This window comes from Terrapene carolina, unplaced genomic scaffold (assembly GCF_002925995.2).
Source record: "Terrapene carolina triunguis isolate 2854851 unplaced genomic scaffold, T_m_triunguis-2.0 Scaffold210, whole genome shotgun sequence".
Lineage (NCBI taxonomy): Eukaryota > Metazoa > Chordata > Testudines > Emydidae > Terrapene > Terrapene triunguis.
This window is the reverse complement of record NW_020664561.1, coordinates 8,153,138-8,169,241: the sequence shown is the minus strand read 5'-3', so window position 1 is coordinate 8,169,241 and position 16,104 is coordinate 8,153,138. Positions and strand designations below refer to the sequence as shown.

General features: G+C 50.5%; 1 protein-coding gene across 3 annotated transcripts in view; it reads right to left on the bottom strand.

The window, feature by feature from the left end:
- Positions 1 to 16,104, bottom strand: part of LOC112107406 (uridine-cytidine kinase 2) — a 35,983-nt gene that overhangs the window by 2,531 nt on the left and 17,348 nt on the right. For all 3 annotated transcript variants that reach the window (XM_026655394.2, XM_026655395.2, XM_029912341.1), the window contains 3 exons: positions 15,299 to 15,395; positions 14,388 to 14,530; positions 1,417 to 1,514 (listed from right to left, as the gene is read on the bottom strand). In XM_026655394.2, the coding sequence (XP_026511179.1) occupies positions 1,417 to 1,514; positions 14,388 to 14,530; positions 15,299 to 15,395 (338 nt within the window). The remainder of the gene's footprint in view (positions 1 to 1,416; positions 1,515 to 14,387; positions 14,531 to 15,298; positions 15,396 to 16,104) is intronic.

Sequence of the window (16,104 nt, the reverse complement as noted above, 5' to 3'; positions counted from 1 at the left end):
GCTGCCCCTTGAGCCAGGAGCTTGGAGCAGGGGGTGCAGATCAGTCAGAGGCAGGATTCACCAGGGCAGAAGGAGAAGAGATGTTGCTGCCATCTCTGTTGCTCATTCCTCTCCCTGCAGGACCATGAGCAGATTCTGGAAGCAGATGAGGGCAGCTGTGGCACTTTTGCTGGGGATCGATGATCAGGAGAGGAGTGCGCCAAGGTGGCTAGAATACATCTTCTTGCCTCCTTTCTGGAGCCGACTACCTACCCTTCCTGACAGGCCTCTACACCCTTCCCTGACCCTATCAAGGAGGCCGCTAGACTTGGCTCCCATGACAAGTCTGTTCCACTCCATGTCTCCCAGAAGCCAATGATGACTGTGTATGACAGCAGATAGCCGGAAAGGAGGGTCCAACCCTGGACTGTCCCAGAGCCTCCTTACCCAGGCTTTGCATCCCCAAGGGACCCACTAACACAGCTCTCTCTCTGGAGCAAAGCAAGGCTCCCTCCCTGGCTTGAGGGGAAGGAAGTGCAGTGCTGGGAATAGGAAAGAAACAGTTAAGGAGAAGGGTGGTCGAATAGTTGAGGCACTTGACTGAGTCAGGAGTTCTGGGTTCTATTCCCACCTCTGCCACTGACTGACCTGCGACCTTGGACAAGTCACTCCATCTCAGTGTCTTGCTTCCCCCACGTGCAAGAAGGGGATAAAAATCCTTCCTGGCCCATGGCGCAGGGTCAGTCTCTTACTAGGCACATGGCCAGTACCTAGTGCAAGGGGGCCCTGATCTTTGTTCCAGCCCTCTAGGTGCTACCACATAGACTGGCAAGGTGGGCTCCTTGTGTTCACCTCCCAGGCCCCCCGCTCTCCCTCTGCCTTCCCTGGGAGCCAAAACCATCTCCACCTCCACTGGCAGCACCTGAAGTCACTTCAGTTCTGATTCCAGGAATCCACAGCTGGAACCCAGCAAGCTCTTCATTGGCTTTGTAGCCAACCAGAAGTGGGAACCCCAGGCCAAGACCTGCAGCACAGAGCTCAGTCCCCTGCCCCTCCTTTTGGGCCATCCAGAAGGCATGAGCACTGGCTGTGTCCCAGGGGTAGGGAAGGGAACATCAGTGTGTCCCAGCACACCCACAACAGCCTGTAAGCCACTGGGACTATGCACAAGCTGCACCCACAAATAGGGACTTCCCCTGCTGCTGCTGCATCCAGCCGGAAACTCCAGCCACAGGGAAGTGACCATTGAGAGCAACAGACACTGTGCCCTGCCATGCAGCCATCTGTGTCTGCAGGGAGAGAATGCACACTGTCCAGGCTGGCGCTGCCCTGAGCAAAGTGACGTCGCTGCATGGTAGGGCAGGCCCCAGCGAGAAGAGAGCTCCCAGTCAAGGAGCTCCCAGACGGCTCGTGGGGTGGTTGTTTTTTCTCACTCACTGGCAAGCAGAATTCCTCAAAGGCTGGTTTGACGAAGGTAATGTACTGAGACAAGATTTGCTCAAGGTCCCGGCCTCGCTCGCTGATGTCTCGTAACACTAGGAGGAGAAAAACAAGTCAGTCAGGAGCCAATTGCATGGGCCAAAGCATCCCCGCCCCCGTTTCCTAGACAGGCCCCTTTCCCATCACTCTTCAGGCCACACCCCAGGCCGGCTAGATGGCTCACAGTTTAATGCCATTTGGTTGCGACAGCTCCTGAGAAGAGGGGCTGATATTACAGGCCTGAGCCAGGCGGCTGTGCATGTTCCCCCCCTTCTAGGTCTATCAGTGCACTTCAATTCACAACATTCCAGTCCTGCCTCCAGAGTTCTCCCAATGCACCAGTCCCAGCCTACAGCCCTGATGCTACTACATTACTGGGGTCCCCCCATAGCTCTACTGATGCCCCTCAATCCTGACCTGCAGCCCCCTGTTATTCCAGTCATAGGCCCCTCACACAGATCTGTGAATACCCCTGAATCCTGCACTGGCCCCCCAAGGCGGGGACACTCAGAAGCCGAGGCTAACAGTTCCACAGCAGCTTTCGCATTGTAAATTGGATAGTTCTATCTAGGGGGCAGGAACACAAGGGTGGTGGCTCTCAAACCAGACAAGCGACCTCAGCAAAGTCTCTAGAGTGGAGAAGTGAAAGCTACCCCACTTCCCCACCATGGACAAGCCACTGCCTTGCTATCCTTGTCTAGCCCCTTTTGGGGGGTGGCTGGTCCGAGTGCAGCTCGTGGGAGGCAGGAGATAAGAGAAGGTTGCATGATGCTTGCGAGTTCCAGGGCTCATTCTGGACCAATCCCAACCTTCCGCACCAGGGCCGGCTTTAGCAAATGCGGGGCCCGATTCCTGGGGCGGCACTTCGGATTGCCGGCTGGGGGAGAGAGGGCTGCGGGGCTTGCCGTGGTCCGGCCGGGGTCGCAGGGCTGCCGCAGTCCGGCCGGAGCTCTGGCCAGGGGAGCGGGGCCCCCCAAAGACGACCGCCACCAGGGTGAGTGCGTGGGGCCCTCTTAGGCGCGGGGCCCGACTCCGGGGAATCGGGCAAATCAGCCTAAAGCCGGCCCTGTTCCCCACAAACTCCTGGTTGGTAGCAGCAGAGGACAGTCTCCACCTTCTCCTGGAGGTGAGACAGCTGGGCCTTGCCTGCACTGGAGATTCCTGCTGACTCCAGTAATTGGCTGTAACCGCCCCAGTGAAGACAAGAGAAACAGATTCACACCAGTGCAGCTTCTTTCTTCCTCCCATGCTTTGCCCCTCTACATGAGGGACTGGCCCTGGTGCAGCCACCTGATGGCTGAAGTTGGGGCAAACCCACAGAGCAGACAGTGCTGGGCTCTTTTCAGGAAGTTTCTTGAAGGAACTTCTCCCCCAGCATGCAAGGGCAGCATGGAGCAGGGTGCTCGCAGCACCAGCCAGCTGGCTTTTTGTGACAATTGTCAGGAGCCAGGCAGCCTCCGAGCACAGCGGCCTCCAGGGCTGCCCAGAGGATTCAGGGGGCCTGAGGCAAAGCAATTTCGGGGGCCCCCTTCCATAAAAAAAAGTTGCAATACTATAGTAACATGTATTTGGAAATGTAAAAAATAACCAGTGAAATAAAATTTTTTGAATGTAATAATTTGAAAATACACAAAATACATTTAAAAACATTAAATTCTTTAATACATTTGCAATTACATAATGGGCTGTCGCTGGGTGATGGTTGGTGCCAATGGGCTGTCGCTACCTGGGGGTGGTGCTGCTGTTGCCCAGGGCTGGGTGGGGAGCTGGGCTCTGGGTCAGGGGGGGCCCGGCTCAGAGGGGCTGGGCCAGAGCTGGGGGTCAGGTGTCTGGCTCAGAGGGGCTTACCATGCTGCTTACTCCCACCTCTCCTAGAGCCTCAGCGCGCCGCGTCCAGGAATGGCCCTGGACAACGCTGCAGCGGCGGGACCTGAGCTCCTCCCGCTCAGAGCCGTGTGGTAAGGGGGCACGGCTGCGAGCTCAGGTCCCACCGGAGCACCGCCTCCTTACCACGCGGCTCTGAGCGGGAGGAGCTCAGGTCCCGCCGCTGCAGCGCTGTCCAGGGCCACTCCTGGACGCGGTGCGCTGAGGCGCCAGGGGATGGGGAAAGGCGGAGGCGGGGGGGAGCCTCCGACATTCTCGGGGGGGCCCCTGCAGGGCCCAGGGCAAATTGCCCCACTTGCTTCCACCCCCACCCCCCCGGGTGGCCCTGGCAGCCTCCCCAGGAAGCCAGTCACTGGCCCGGCAAACATCCAGAGTGCTGTCAGGAGGCAAAGCAGCACTGGTCTCTCTACGTTAGTTTGGAGCTGACCCAGCAGCTCCGATCTCTTTTCCTGCTTGTGCTTGGCTGTCAGTTCCGAGACACGCCTTTCGCACACCATGGGATCCTGGGGTGGGAACAGGGACTGGCAAGCCTGGCGTCTGCTCCTGGCCTGGAGACCAGCCCAGCCCCATTCCAGGCTGCTCCTACTGACTTCTTCCCTCTCCAGAAAGCTTCATAAAACCCAGCACAGATTTTCTGAGCAGCACACAACAAATGGGCAAGAAGAGGGAGAGTTTAGCTTTCCCAGTTCCACGCTGCACTCCCTGGCCTGAGGGGGAGAAAGCCTGTACGAAGGTCACACACAACTCCATGCGCGGTGGGGTTTCTACAGTTCCCTTCTAACACAACCGAGTTGATTAACCATTGCTCAAACCCAGAGCCAGACAGATCCTCATATTTGGGGCATAGACTGACCATAGCTAACAGGGGACAGGAAGAAACTTTCCTGGGGCAGTTTATCCCTTAAACTTGCACTGTGGGGTGCTTGCACCTTCCTCTGAAACAACTGGCACTGGCCACTGTCCAAGACAGGATACTGGACTAGCCTGATCATGGGTCTGTTTCTGGGTGGCAGTTCTGCCCCACATGCCAGGTGCTTCAGCATACAGGTTACAGCTGCAGGGAGTCCAGCACCTTCAGACTTACCACAGTGTCAGCCGTGATACTCTGAATAGGTGAGGCACCCTCAGGATAGGTAGGGAGAGCGTCCAAGACGACAGGGGAGGCTCCAATTCTGTTTCCACAAGGCTCCTCCCCCCCGGAATTGGGCTTTACAGTAACTCCTCACTTAATGTCCTCCTGCTTAACGTTGTTTCGAAGTTACGTCGCTGCTCCATTAGGAAACATGCTCATTTAAAGTTGTGCAGTGCTCCCTTATAACCTTGTTTGGCTGCCTGCTCTGTCCACTGCTTGTAGGATTCTGTGGAAGAGCACTGCCTTCTCCCCCTCCCTCCCAGCACTTCCCCTGCCACAAAACAGCTGTTTGGTGGCACTTAGGACTTTCTGGGAGGGAAAGGGAGGAGCGGGGACGCGGCGTGCTCTGGAGAGGAGGTGGAGTGGGGGTGGGAAGAAGTGGGCCTGGAGTGGAGTGGGGACAGGAAGAGGTGGGCCTGGAGCATCCCCTGGCAAAGCTGGCACCTGTTCTTCTGGGGGGAAGCTGCCGCTGCTGCTGCGCAAGGTGCTTCCTAGTGTCCTTGCCTGCAGCAGGCTGTGCCTGTGTGGGGTAAGCCGGGGCACCTCCCAACCACAGTACAGCATATAATGCCTTTTGTCTGCCTAGAAAAAGTTTCCTTGGAACCTAATCCCCCGCATTTACATTAAATCTTATGGGAAAATTGGATTTGTTTAACATCATTTCACTTAAAGTTGCATTTTTCAGGAACATAACTACAACGTTAAGTGAGGAGTTACTGTACCTGCCACCATGGCTATTCTTTTATTTCTAGTGGTCTATATGCTTTGCTGATGCACGATTCACACCCATCCAGAAAGCCTGATATACACGTGAGAGCAAGGAGGGCTGGCAAAGATCAGATCAGGCCTGATGCATCTCCCATCAGAGTCCCTGGAGAGACTCCTGTTGACTGACAGGAGACGATCAGCCCCATCACAAAGAGTAGTATCTGGAGCAGCTGGCCAGTTCTGCGATCTGGCAGCAGAACCACTCTTAGCGGAAAGAGCATGACGCAATTTACAAAAACCAAAGTCCCAAGTTTACTGCTCCAGCCCGTGCTAATCCAGGATTCTGGGCTCTGGTTCCCACAGTAACAGTCAATTACAGTAATGTCTCATGAGTGGGCTGCGACTCAGTAGCCAGATCTCACTACATCATCCTGCCTAGTTTCTGCAGTTCAGAGGTTACAGCCAGAAAGGACCATTAGTCACTGGCTCTGGCTTTCTGTGAAACACGGGCCATTGGATCTCCCCCCACATCGCATTACTGGTTGAGATAGGTACATGCTTGGTCATTGGTTAGGGAAGGAGAGAAACAAGGCTAGGACTAGCGCTTCCCACAATGCCTATGAAAGGTAACACACAGAAAGCCTTTGGGTGGTCAATCCTCCCAAAAAAGGAAGGAGTCCAGTCCCTTGAACAGGGAGGGAGCTGCTCTCCGATGGGCCTGCTGGTCTCCAGCCAACCATATTGCAGGGCTTTAGAAGCGGGGGTGGGGTGGGTAGAGAAGAGGGGGAAGAGAGAGAATGAACATGAACAGTTCCTAGTCAATGACTTTTACCTATAGCAAGGGCTGAGAGGGGGTAATCGAGCACTGATTTGAGGAGTGTTGTCTTTAGGGGCTGTCTGTTCATCACCTACAATTTCTTGCTTCCAGGGTTCCATTAGCCAAGACCTATAAGCCCCACTAACACACCCATCTCAATGATCAATAGAGAGTTCTTTCCAAATCAGCTGGTTCAGTTTCTTCATGGTGGTGGTGGGTGGGTGTGTTCATTCCTCAGTTGCTATCATTGGAGTGAGGGCCATTTTTCAGTTCCTAGCACCAAGAAGAACTATAAGTGGATCTTAAAAAGGGATTGAATAATTCTAAGACCAACAATAATTCTAAGACCAACAACGTTAGAAATCACGTGCTAAGACAAAGGTAACCAAATCTCATGCTTCAGGGCATGAGCCAATTGCCACAGTGGTCAGGCAGGTTTACAGTGATCCTATATAAAGCACTGTACTGTCAGCCAAGTACAGGTGATTTTCACCTTCCCTTGGGACATGAGACACAGGCCATCTGCAGAGGTGGAAGATGCAACTGGACAGACGGCAAATCCTAGATCTCCAACATCATGACCACTGGTTAAGGGAGACTCGTTTTGTAAGGTCCATATGCAGTGTTTGTGACCTGCTAGTTCTCCCCTCCCTCCCCCAGCAGTGACTTTACTGTGACCTCCCTGAATGAGTCATGTGGAAGCAGCGGGGTGGGCAGAGAGGAGACAGGTGGGTGTAAAAAAAGCGTTCATCAGCAATGACGACATCTTAGCTACTGATGAGACAGTAATGTTGGCTTGACAGTGGCAGGCATCCTGGAGTATCTCGGCTCTAGCTTTCTCGGCCAGCACTGAAATCCCATCTCAGATGCAGGATGAGCACATCTCTGGAATTCTACAGAGACACCCACTTGTGCTGGGTAGGCCTTCCCTAGAGTCCCTTAATGGAGTTCTACTCTGGTGTCCTGTTTTGTCTATACTCAGCAGAGGTGAAAGTAAGCTGGTACAGGCCGGCACGCCGTGCCAGACCGGACCGGCTTCCCCAGGTTGGCGATTTAAAGGGCCCGGGGCTCCCTGCAGCGGCCGGAGCCCCGGACCCTTTAAATCGCCGCCGGAGCCCCAGGGTACCGGCAACAGGGCTCTGTCGGCGATTTAAAGGGCCCGGAGCTCTGCTGCGGTAGCAGCGGCCAGAGCCCTGGGCCCTTTAAAATCACCCCTGGGCCCCGGGGCGCCCAGCCACTTCTGCAGCTGGTAACTCCGGGGGTGATTTAAAGGCCACACCTCTTCCACACCCCTGCCCAGGACTCCAGCGTACCGGTAAGTCCTTTAACTTATTTTCACCCCGATACTCAGACACCTCGGCTGAGATTTCCAAGGCTGCATAGATAGGGCCCTGTGTAAAGCACATCTTTAGAAAACTCATAACAGCATGAATGACAGTGTTCAATTTCACAGTTTGCACAGAATGAATTTTACAAACAAAATGTAGTCCATTAAGACAAAACTATTTAAAATATTGTTTGTGGGGATTTTCACAATTTTCATTCCCTCTGGGAAATCATGATTGACACAAGCTTCTAAGCACAGGGGATTTAAAGACATCTCCTATTAAAATGTCTCTCTAAATCCCTTAGGTGGATTAAAAAAAAAAAAAAAAAAAAAAAAAATATCTACCAGCATTTGCCAGTAGATGAGATCCCATAATCTCTCGCAGACCCTGTGGTGACAAAGTCCTCCCTACACTGCATGAAGAGGCATCTTAGCAAACAGTTGGTTTTAAGGCCTTAAATTTGCAACACAGCTCCCACTGCAGCTAGCTCAGGCTGTCAGCTCTTACAAAATGCTATACATGGCACCAAGTCTTCAGCCCAGGTCCAGTCTGATTAACACATACACTTGCCTTTTCTCCAGGGTGGCCAGGAAGTAACAAGTGAGACAGCAGCACCAGTTTGTCTGCATTTCCCCAATGCCATCCTGCAACGCGGCAACTTGTGTTTTGTAGGTAACACTAAACCAGGCCTGTCCACCACCCTGCACCACCAGCCACAGAGCAGTGCTACCCATGGACCCTTTTTGCTTTATAATGTCCAGCCTCCGCTGAGTGCACATGTGGTAGCCGGTCTTCTGCTTCCTACATGCAGTGCTTGCTCCAGTCAAGACCTCCAAAAAGACTATGAGCTGTGCAAGAGTCCTGCTCAGCTTCTGGAGCAGTTCAAGCAGAGCTCACCTCCACAGCCTATGGCCAGCAGCCCTACATCAAGCATTGCCCTTGCTCCACACTAGATTATAACATTGAGAGGGAGGTCGATGAGATAGGAACAGTTACAGCCGGGGGGGGAAGAGATTGGACATAAGGAGAAGGGGGGGATGGATACTAGACTAATAGGTCATACTGGAGGTACGTGTCCATACCAAATTGGATAACAAATGTGAGAGAGGCAAAACGGCATAAATTAAGATGTTTATACACCAATGGGAGAAGCCTAGGTAACAAAATGGAGGAATTGGAGCTCCTGGTCCGAGAAATGAAACCGGATATCGTAGGAATCACCGAAACGTGGTGGAACGGTAGTCATGACTGGAGTACAGGTATGGAGGGGTATGTGCTGTTTAGGAAAGACCGGAACAAAGGTAAGGGTGGGGGAGTAGCATTGTATGTCAACAATGAGATAAACTGTAAAGAAATAATAAGTGATGGAATGGATAAGACGGAGTCTGTCTGGGCAATACTCACACTGGGTAAAAGAACTACTAGAACCTCCCCTGGGATAGTGCTTGGGGTGTGCTATAGACCGCCGGGATCTAGCCTGGATATGGACAGAGAACTCTAATGTTTTTAGGGAAGTAAATACTAATAGGAACTGTGTAATCATGGGAGACTAACTTCCCGGATATAGATTGGGGAACAAATGCTAGTATCAATATAATAGGGCTCAGATTTTCCTAGACGTGATAGCTGATGAATTCCTTCATCGAGTAGTTGCTGAACCGACGAGGGGGGATGCCATTTTAGATTTGGTTTTTGTGAGTAGTGAGGACCTTGTTGAGGAAATGGTTGTAGGGGACAACCTTGGCTCGAGTGATCATGAGCTAATTCGGTTTAAACTAAATGGAAGGATTAACAAAATTAAATCGGAAACTAAGGTTTACGATTTCAAAAGGGCTAACTTTAATAAATTAAGGCGACTAGTTAGGGAAGTAGATTGGACTAACATATTTATGGATCTAAAGGCGGAAGGCGCCTGGGATTATTTCAAGTTGAAGTTGCAGGAGCTGTCGGAGGCCTGTATCCCGAGAAAGGGAAAACGGTTTGTAGGCAGGAGATTTAGACCGAGCTGGATGAGCGAGCGTCTCAGAGGGGTGATTAAGAAAAACCAGAAAGCGTACAAGGAGTGGAAGATGGGAGGGATCAGCAAAGAAACCTACCTTATTGAGGTCAGAGCATGTAGAGATGGAGTGAGAAAGGCCAAAAGCCGTGTAGAGTTGGACCTTGCGAGGGAAATTAAAACCAATAGTAAGAGGTTTTATAGCCATATAAATAGGAAGAAAACAAAGAAAGAAGAAGTGGGACCGCTTAAGACTGTAGATGGAGTGGAGATTAAGGATAATCTAGGCATGGCACAATATCTAAACGAATATTTTGCATCGGTCTTTAATGAGGCTAATGAAGGACTCAGGAATAGTGGCAGCATGACGGATGGGAATGAGGGGGGGGGGGGTTGACATTACCGTATCCGAGGTAGAAGCCAAACTCAAACAGCTTAACGGGACTAAATCGGGCGGACCGGATGATCTTCATCCGAGAATATTAAAGGAACTGGCGCGAGAAATTGCAAGCCCGTTAGCGATAATTTTTAATGAATCGGTAAACTCGAGGGTGGTACCATTGGACTGGAGAATAGCTAATGTGGTTCCTATTTTCAAGAAGGGGAAAAAAAGTGACCCGGGTAACTACAGGCCTGTTAGTTTAACGTCTGTAATATGCAAGGTCTTGGAAAAAATTTTGAAGGAGAAAGTAGTTAAGGACCTTGAGGTCAATGGCAATTGGGACAAATTACAACACAGTTTTACGAAAGGTAGATCGTGCCAAACCAACCTGATCTTCTTTGAGAAAGAGACAGATTTTTTTAGATAAAGGAAATGCGGTGGATCTAATATACCTCGATTTCAGTAAAGCGTTTGATACGGTACCGCATGAGAATTGGAAAAGATGGGGATCGATATGAAAATCCAGAGGTGGATAAAGAACTGGTTAAAGGGGAGACTTCAGCGGGTCGTACTGAAAGGTGAACTGTCAGGTTGGAGGGAGGTTACCAGTGGAGTTCCTCAAGGTTTGGTTTTGGGTCCGATTTTATTTAATCTATTTATTACTGACCTCGGAACCGAATGTAGGAGTGGGCTGATAAAGTTTGCGGATGATACAAAGTTGGGAGGTATTGCCAATTCGGAGAAGGATCGGGATATCCTGCAGGGAGATTTGGATGACATTGTAAACTGGAGTAATAGTAATAGGATGAAATTTAATAGTGAGAAGTGTAATGTGATGCATTTAGGGATGACTAACAAGAATTTTAGTTATAAGCTGGGGACGCATCGGTTGGAAGTAACGGAAGAGGAGAAGGACCTCGGAGTCCTGGTTGATCGCAGGAGGACTATGAGTCGGCAATGTGACGTGGCCGTGAAAAAAGCTAATGCGGTCCTGGGATGCATTAGGCGAGGTATTTCTAGTAGGGATAAGGAGGTGCTGCTTCCGTTATACAAGGCACTAGTGAGACCTCATTTGGAGTACTGTGTGCAGTTCTGGTCTCCCATGTTTAAAAAGGATGAATACAAACTGGAACGGGTACAGAGAAGGGCCACTAGGATGATCCAAGGAATGGAAAACCTGTCGTATGAAAGGAGACTCGAGGAGCTCGGTTTGTTTACCTTAACCAAAAGAAGGCTGAGGGGGGGATATGATTGCTCTCTTTAAATATATCAGAGGGATAAATACCAGGGAGGGAGAGGAATTATTTCAGCTCAGTACTAATGTGGATACGAGAACAAATGGATATAAACTGGCCGTCGGGAAGTTTAGGCTTGAAATTAGACGAAGGTTTCTAACCATCAGAGGGGTGAAGTTCTGGAACAGCCTTCCGAGGGAAACAGTGGGGGCGAAAGACCTCTCTGGCTTTAAGATTAAGCTTGATAAGTTTATGGAGGGGATGGTTTGATGGGATAACATGATTTTAGTCAATAGGTCAATAACGTGCCATCGCTGGTAATTAGTAACAATGGTCAATGATGGGATATTAAAAGTTACTACAGAGAACTTTTTTCCGGAGGGTCTGGCTGGAGAATCTTGCTCGCATGCTCAGGGTTCAGCTGATCGCCATATTTGGGGTCAGGAAGGAATTTTCCTCCAGGGTAGATTGGCAGAGACCCTGGAGGTTTTTCGCCTTCCTCCGCAGGATGGGGCAGGGGTCGCTTGCTGGAGGATTCTCTGCGACTTGAAGTCTTTAAATCATGATTTGGGGACTTCAACAGCTGAGTCAAGGGAGAGAATTATTCCAGGAGTGGGTGGGTCAGCTTTTGTGGCCTGCATCATGCGGGAGGTCAGACTAGATGATCATAATGGTCCCTTCTGACCTTAAAGTCTATAGGGCTGGGAACGATACCAAGGGACTGGAGTCCTAGAACAATAAGGCTCAGGTTGTGAATTGTGCCTCTGGGGCTCTTCAAGTCATTGGTCTGGATCAGTTTGAAGGAAATCCCTTTCTGAAGAGGCAACTATCCCAACTCCTCTTTGACAAGGTCCCTCACCAAAGACTCTTAAGCAAAGTAAGCAGTCATGGGATGAGAGGGGAGGTCCTCTCATGGAGCAGTAACTGGTTACATGATAGGAATCCATGGTCAGTTTTCAGACTGGAAAGAGGTAAATAGAGTCCTCCAGGGATCTCTGTTAGGACCAGTGCTGTTCAATATATTCATAAGTGAAGTGGAAAAAGGGGTAAACAGTTAGGTGGTAAAATTTACAGACCAGTACAAAAATTACTCAAGATATTTAAGCCCAAAGCATACTGCGAAGAGTTACAAAGAGATCTCAGAAAACTGGGAGACTGGGCAACAAAACAGCAGATGAAACTCAATGTTGATAAAAGCAAATGCACATTGGAAAACATAATCCCAACTATACATACAATATATTGGGATCTGAATTAGCTGTTACCACCCAAGAAAGATCTTGGAGTCATTGTGGATAGTTCTTTGAAAACATCCACTCAATATTCAGCAGCAGTCAAAAAAGCTAACCGAATATTAGGAACCATGAGCAAAGGGATAGATAATAAGACTGTAAATATCATAATGACACTATATTAATCTCTGGTACACCCATACTTTGAATACTGCATGCAGTTCTGGTTGCCCATCCCAAAAAAAGAAGATGTATTGTATTGGAAAAGGTACAGAGAAGACAACAAAAATGATTAAGGGCATGGAACAGCTTCCATACAAGGAAAGATTAAAAAGACTGGGACTGTTCAGCTTGGAAAAGAGACAACTAAGGGGGGATATTATAGAGGTCTATAAAATCATGAATGGTGTGAAGAAGTGAATAAGGAAGTGTTATTTACCCCTTCACATTACACAAGAACCAGGGGTCACCCGATGATGTTAATAGGCAGCAGGTTTAGACAATCATAAGGAAGTACATCTTCAAACAATGTACGGTCAACCTGTAGAACTCATTGCCATGGGATGTGGTGAAGCATAACTGGGTTCAAAAAAGAACTAGAGAAGTTCCTGGAGGATATGATCCATCAATGGTTATTAGTCAAGATGATCAGGGATGTAATGCGATGCTCTGGGTGTCCTTAGCCTCTGACTGCCAGAAGCTTGGAATGGATGACGGGATGGATCAGTCAAATATTGCCCTGTTCTGTTCTTTCCCTCTGGAACAGGCCACTGCTGGAAGACAGGATACTAGGCTAGATGGACCATTGGTCTGACAGAGTATAGCTGTTCTTATGTAACCCATCCAGAGTCAGCCCAGACTGTCGATACTAAGCCAGGAGGCTAAGAGCAAAGAGGGCTGACTGCAGTGGGAGCAGCCCACCACACACAGTACTGCAACCCCATGTAATGTTGTGCTGCATGTGCTTGGAGCCAGGTTCTGGTGTTGCGAGGGCTCTCAGTAGTACTGCACGGGTCAGGGGGAGGAGTTTCCTCAATTCCAGAGGCTGGCAATATGGTAACCAGAGCACTCAACTGACCTGCCTGCTTCATCCCAATTGGAAAACACATGACCTCCCCCAACCCCAGTCCTTCCATTGCCCCATCAGAATCCAGCCTCCACAGCAGGCCAGCTCCTGCCATTAGCATTACTATCAGAGTGGCAGTGGTTGTCTGGGGACAGAAGTGGCAACAGGACTCCAGGGAGATACATTAGTGTTAAATACGCCTATTACTCCCCAAGTTCTACAGGTAGCTAAGAAAGACAATCCAGTGTCATAAGCCCTTCACCTCCCAAATTCTACGTGCCCCCATTCCCAACCCTGAACTGCCATGCCATGCCCACCACACTGTCAGTTCTTGGCCAGCGTTCATAGCCAGAGCCGACAGGGCCACGGGAATCCTGCCAGGCAGGCCCTTCAGCTCCCAGAAAACACTGCACCCAAGGAAATCAATTTTGGAAGCAACCCCGAAACCCTCTGCTCCCAACGAGCACAAGGCAGGTGAGGAGTTCCAGGATGCAGTGGCATTAGCCATCATATTGTAAGGAGAGACTGTTAGTGCAGGCCCTTAGAGACAGCCCCTTATCCACCCAGAGCATGAGAAGTATCTGCAGAGACTACCTTCCTATAGGCACTCCCTGAGCTTACACAGCCCATCCCCACCTGCCATGCCCTCTCCTACACAACAGGCATTGACTTGGAACTAGTCTTTAAACAGCTTTGCCGTACCGCTGCTTTTGGCACCCCATGACTGGCGGAGAACTGGCATTCCAGCCGTCTGCACTGAAAGGAATCTGTAGGGCCACTGCAGCTAGGCACAGCTCTCTCAGAGGAGCTGCCACAACAGAACTGAACATCTGGTCTGGAATCCTGTCACTCATGCTCACCAAAGCCAGCAGCTTCAGGAAGCATAAAACCCACATAACCCACTACCACTTGGGATACAGGGCAAGTGTTTCCTGATGCCGACTGGGGGTTGATCTAATACCCTGGACCATGAAGGCCAAGTGCCCTTGCCATTTCTGTCTAGCTAGGCGTCACAGAAGATGCCCTTCCATCGATCCAACAGACCAATCCTGCTTCAGAATCTCTTTGCCTTCAATGTCTCACAGAAGCAAGCTCCCCAAGTCAGTTATGCACCAGGTAGCATCTTTCTACCTGGCTATGCGCCCTCACCTCTGCGGGACAGCCGGGTGTCTGCGTCCGTGTCCACAAACAGCTTCATCCGGAAGAGATCCCGGACCTCCTGGGTGTAAAAGGCCAGGATGCCCTCGAAGAGGACCACGTCAGCTGGGTACACAGTTACCGTCTCCTCCTTCCTGCCATGCACGAGAAAGGCATGTCAGAACAAGAGGCAGTGCAAGAGGAAGAGCTGCCCTGATGGGAGGAGTGTTGGGGCTGGTGGCTTCTTGACCCAGCTTTCCCCACTCCACCCCATCCCACTATGGCAAAGCTTAACCAGGGAATCCAAAAGCTATGGACACTCTTCCCTAAAACATGGTGAAAGGAGGGAGCAGGCTAGACCTTCCCCCTCGCTGCCACCACCATGTGCACGTCTATCTCCCTCAGGCAGCTGCTGCATGCAAGAGTCAAACTAATTAATCATGCTCAGGGACCCACCCACAGGAACTTTACAGACATCCCTTCGAGTTTCTCCAGCGGAGGAGGCAGGTGTCCTGCAGACAACAGCTCCATTTGCCATGCAACCCTGCTGCATTCCCCGAGCACTTTATGAAGCAGAGGTCCTGTGGGAAATAGCACGTGATTGTACCGTAACACAGAGTTTAGGTTGAGTGGATAACCTACATTCTGGCATTTTTTTATTTGAGTGCTTGATTTTGTAACCTAGGGTGTTTTTGGGGTGGGCTATTCAGCTCAAGCATTTGGGTGATATAAAGCGCATACAAGAGCTGGCAAAATAAAGATACCTTCTCCAGAAATAGCCCATATTGGTAGTTTCTGCTCAAGAGATCATTGCCTGGGGTGTCAGGGGAGGGAGGGTGCTGCAAATGAGGATGGGCAGAGCTGTATCCCATTCTCCCGAATCAGAGCAGCAGGTGCAGAGCAAGGCAGGAGTAGTGTCTTACCTGGAATGGGAAACAAAGTCATAGACAGGAATCTGGACTGTCTTCCCTTCCATGATCTCTTTGAGCGTTTTGACGATGAGCTCGTTGTCAAAGGCATCTAAGGAGAGACAAGCTGTTATGAAGGCTGCCTGCCAACCTCTGCCTCCATACATCCTGGTATTTCAACCTAGACAGAGTCCCGGCTAAGCTAGACATGGAGGAGCGCAGGCAGGCAGATTCATGCTGCCTCAAGGCCTGAGTGCTATTGGGCCAGATCCCAGCTGTTGGAAAGAGGCAGAACTCCACTGAAATCAGTGGGGCTATGCTGCTTTACACCAGCTGAGGATCCAGCCCTGGAAGATCAATACAATCTTTGTACTGATTTTGTTTAAAGCCAAGACTAAAGAGTGAATCTCCTCCCGAACCTCAGCCCCTCAAAGACTAGAGCGGCCTTTTATCCCTGAACAGCTCCCTCCCACAGCTTCACAGAAAGGGCTCTGTTAGCAAGGCAGCCCGCTGCCCAAGGCAGCTGGGTTTTGGGTGAGGCGGTTCTGGAATTTCCCACCAGCCCATTAAGCAGTTGAAAGAATCTCTGTTGTAGTAACAGGAATTGGGTTTCCTTTGTATTTAGCCCTAGTTTGTTTTCGGGATAGATCCTGCTCAGTAGGGTACCTTCCAGGAGCGGAGGGCTTAGGGGAAATCAAGCACCAGTTTGAGATACTCCCCTGCCCCACCATCATTACATGCCAATCAGTGATCTGCCTGGAAAGGGCAGAAGGCTGAGTCAGCTCTACTAGCACCTTCTTGGAGTTGGGGTAAGTCTTAAA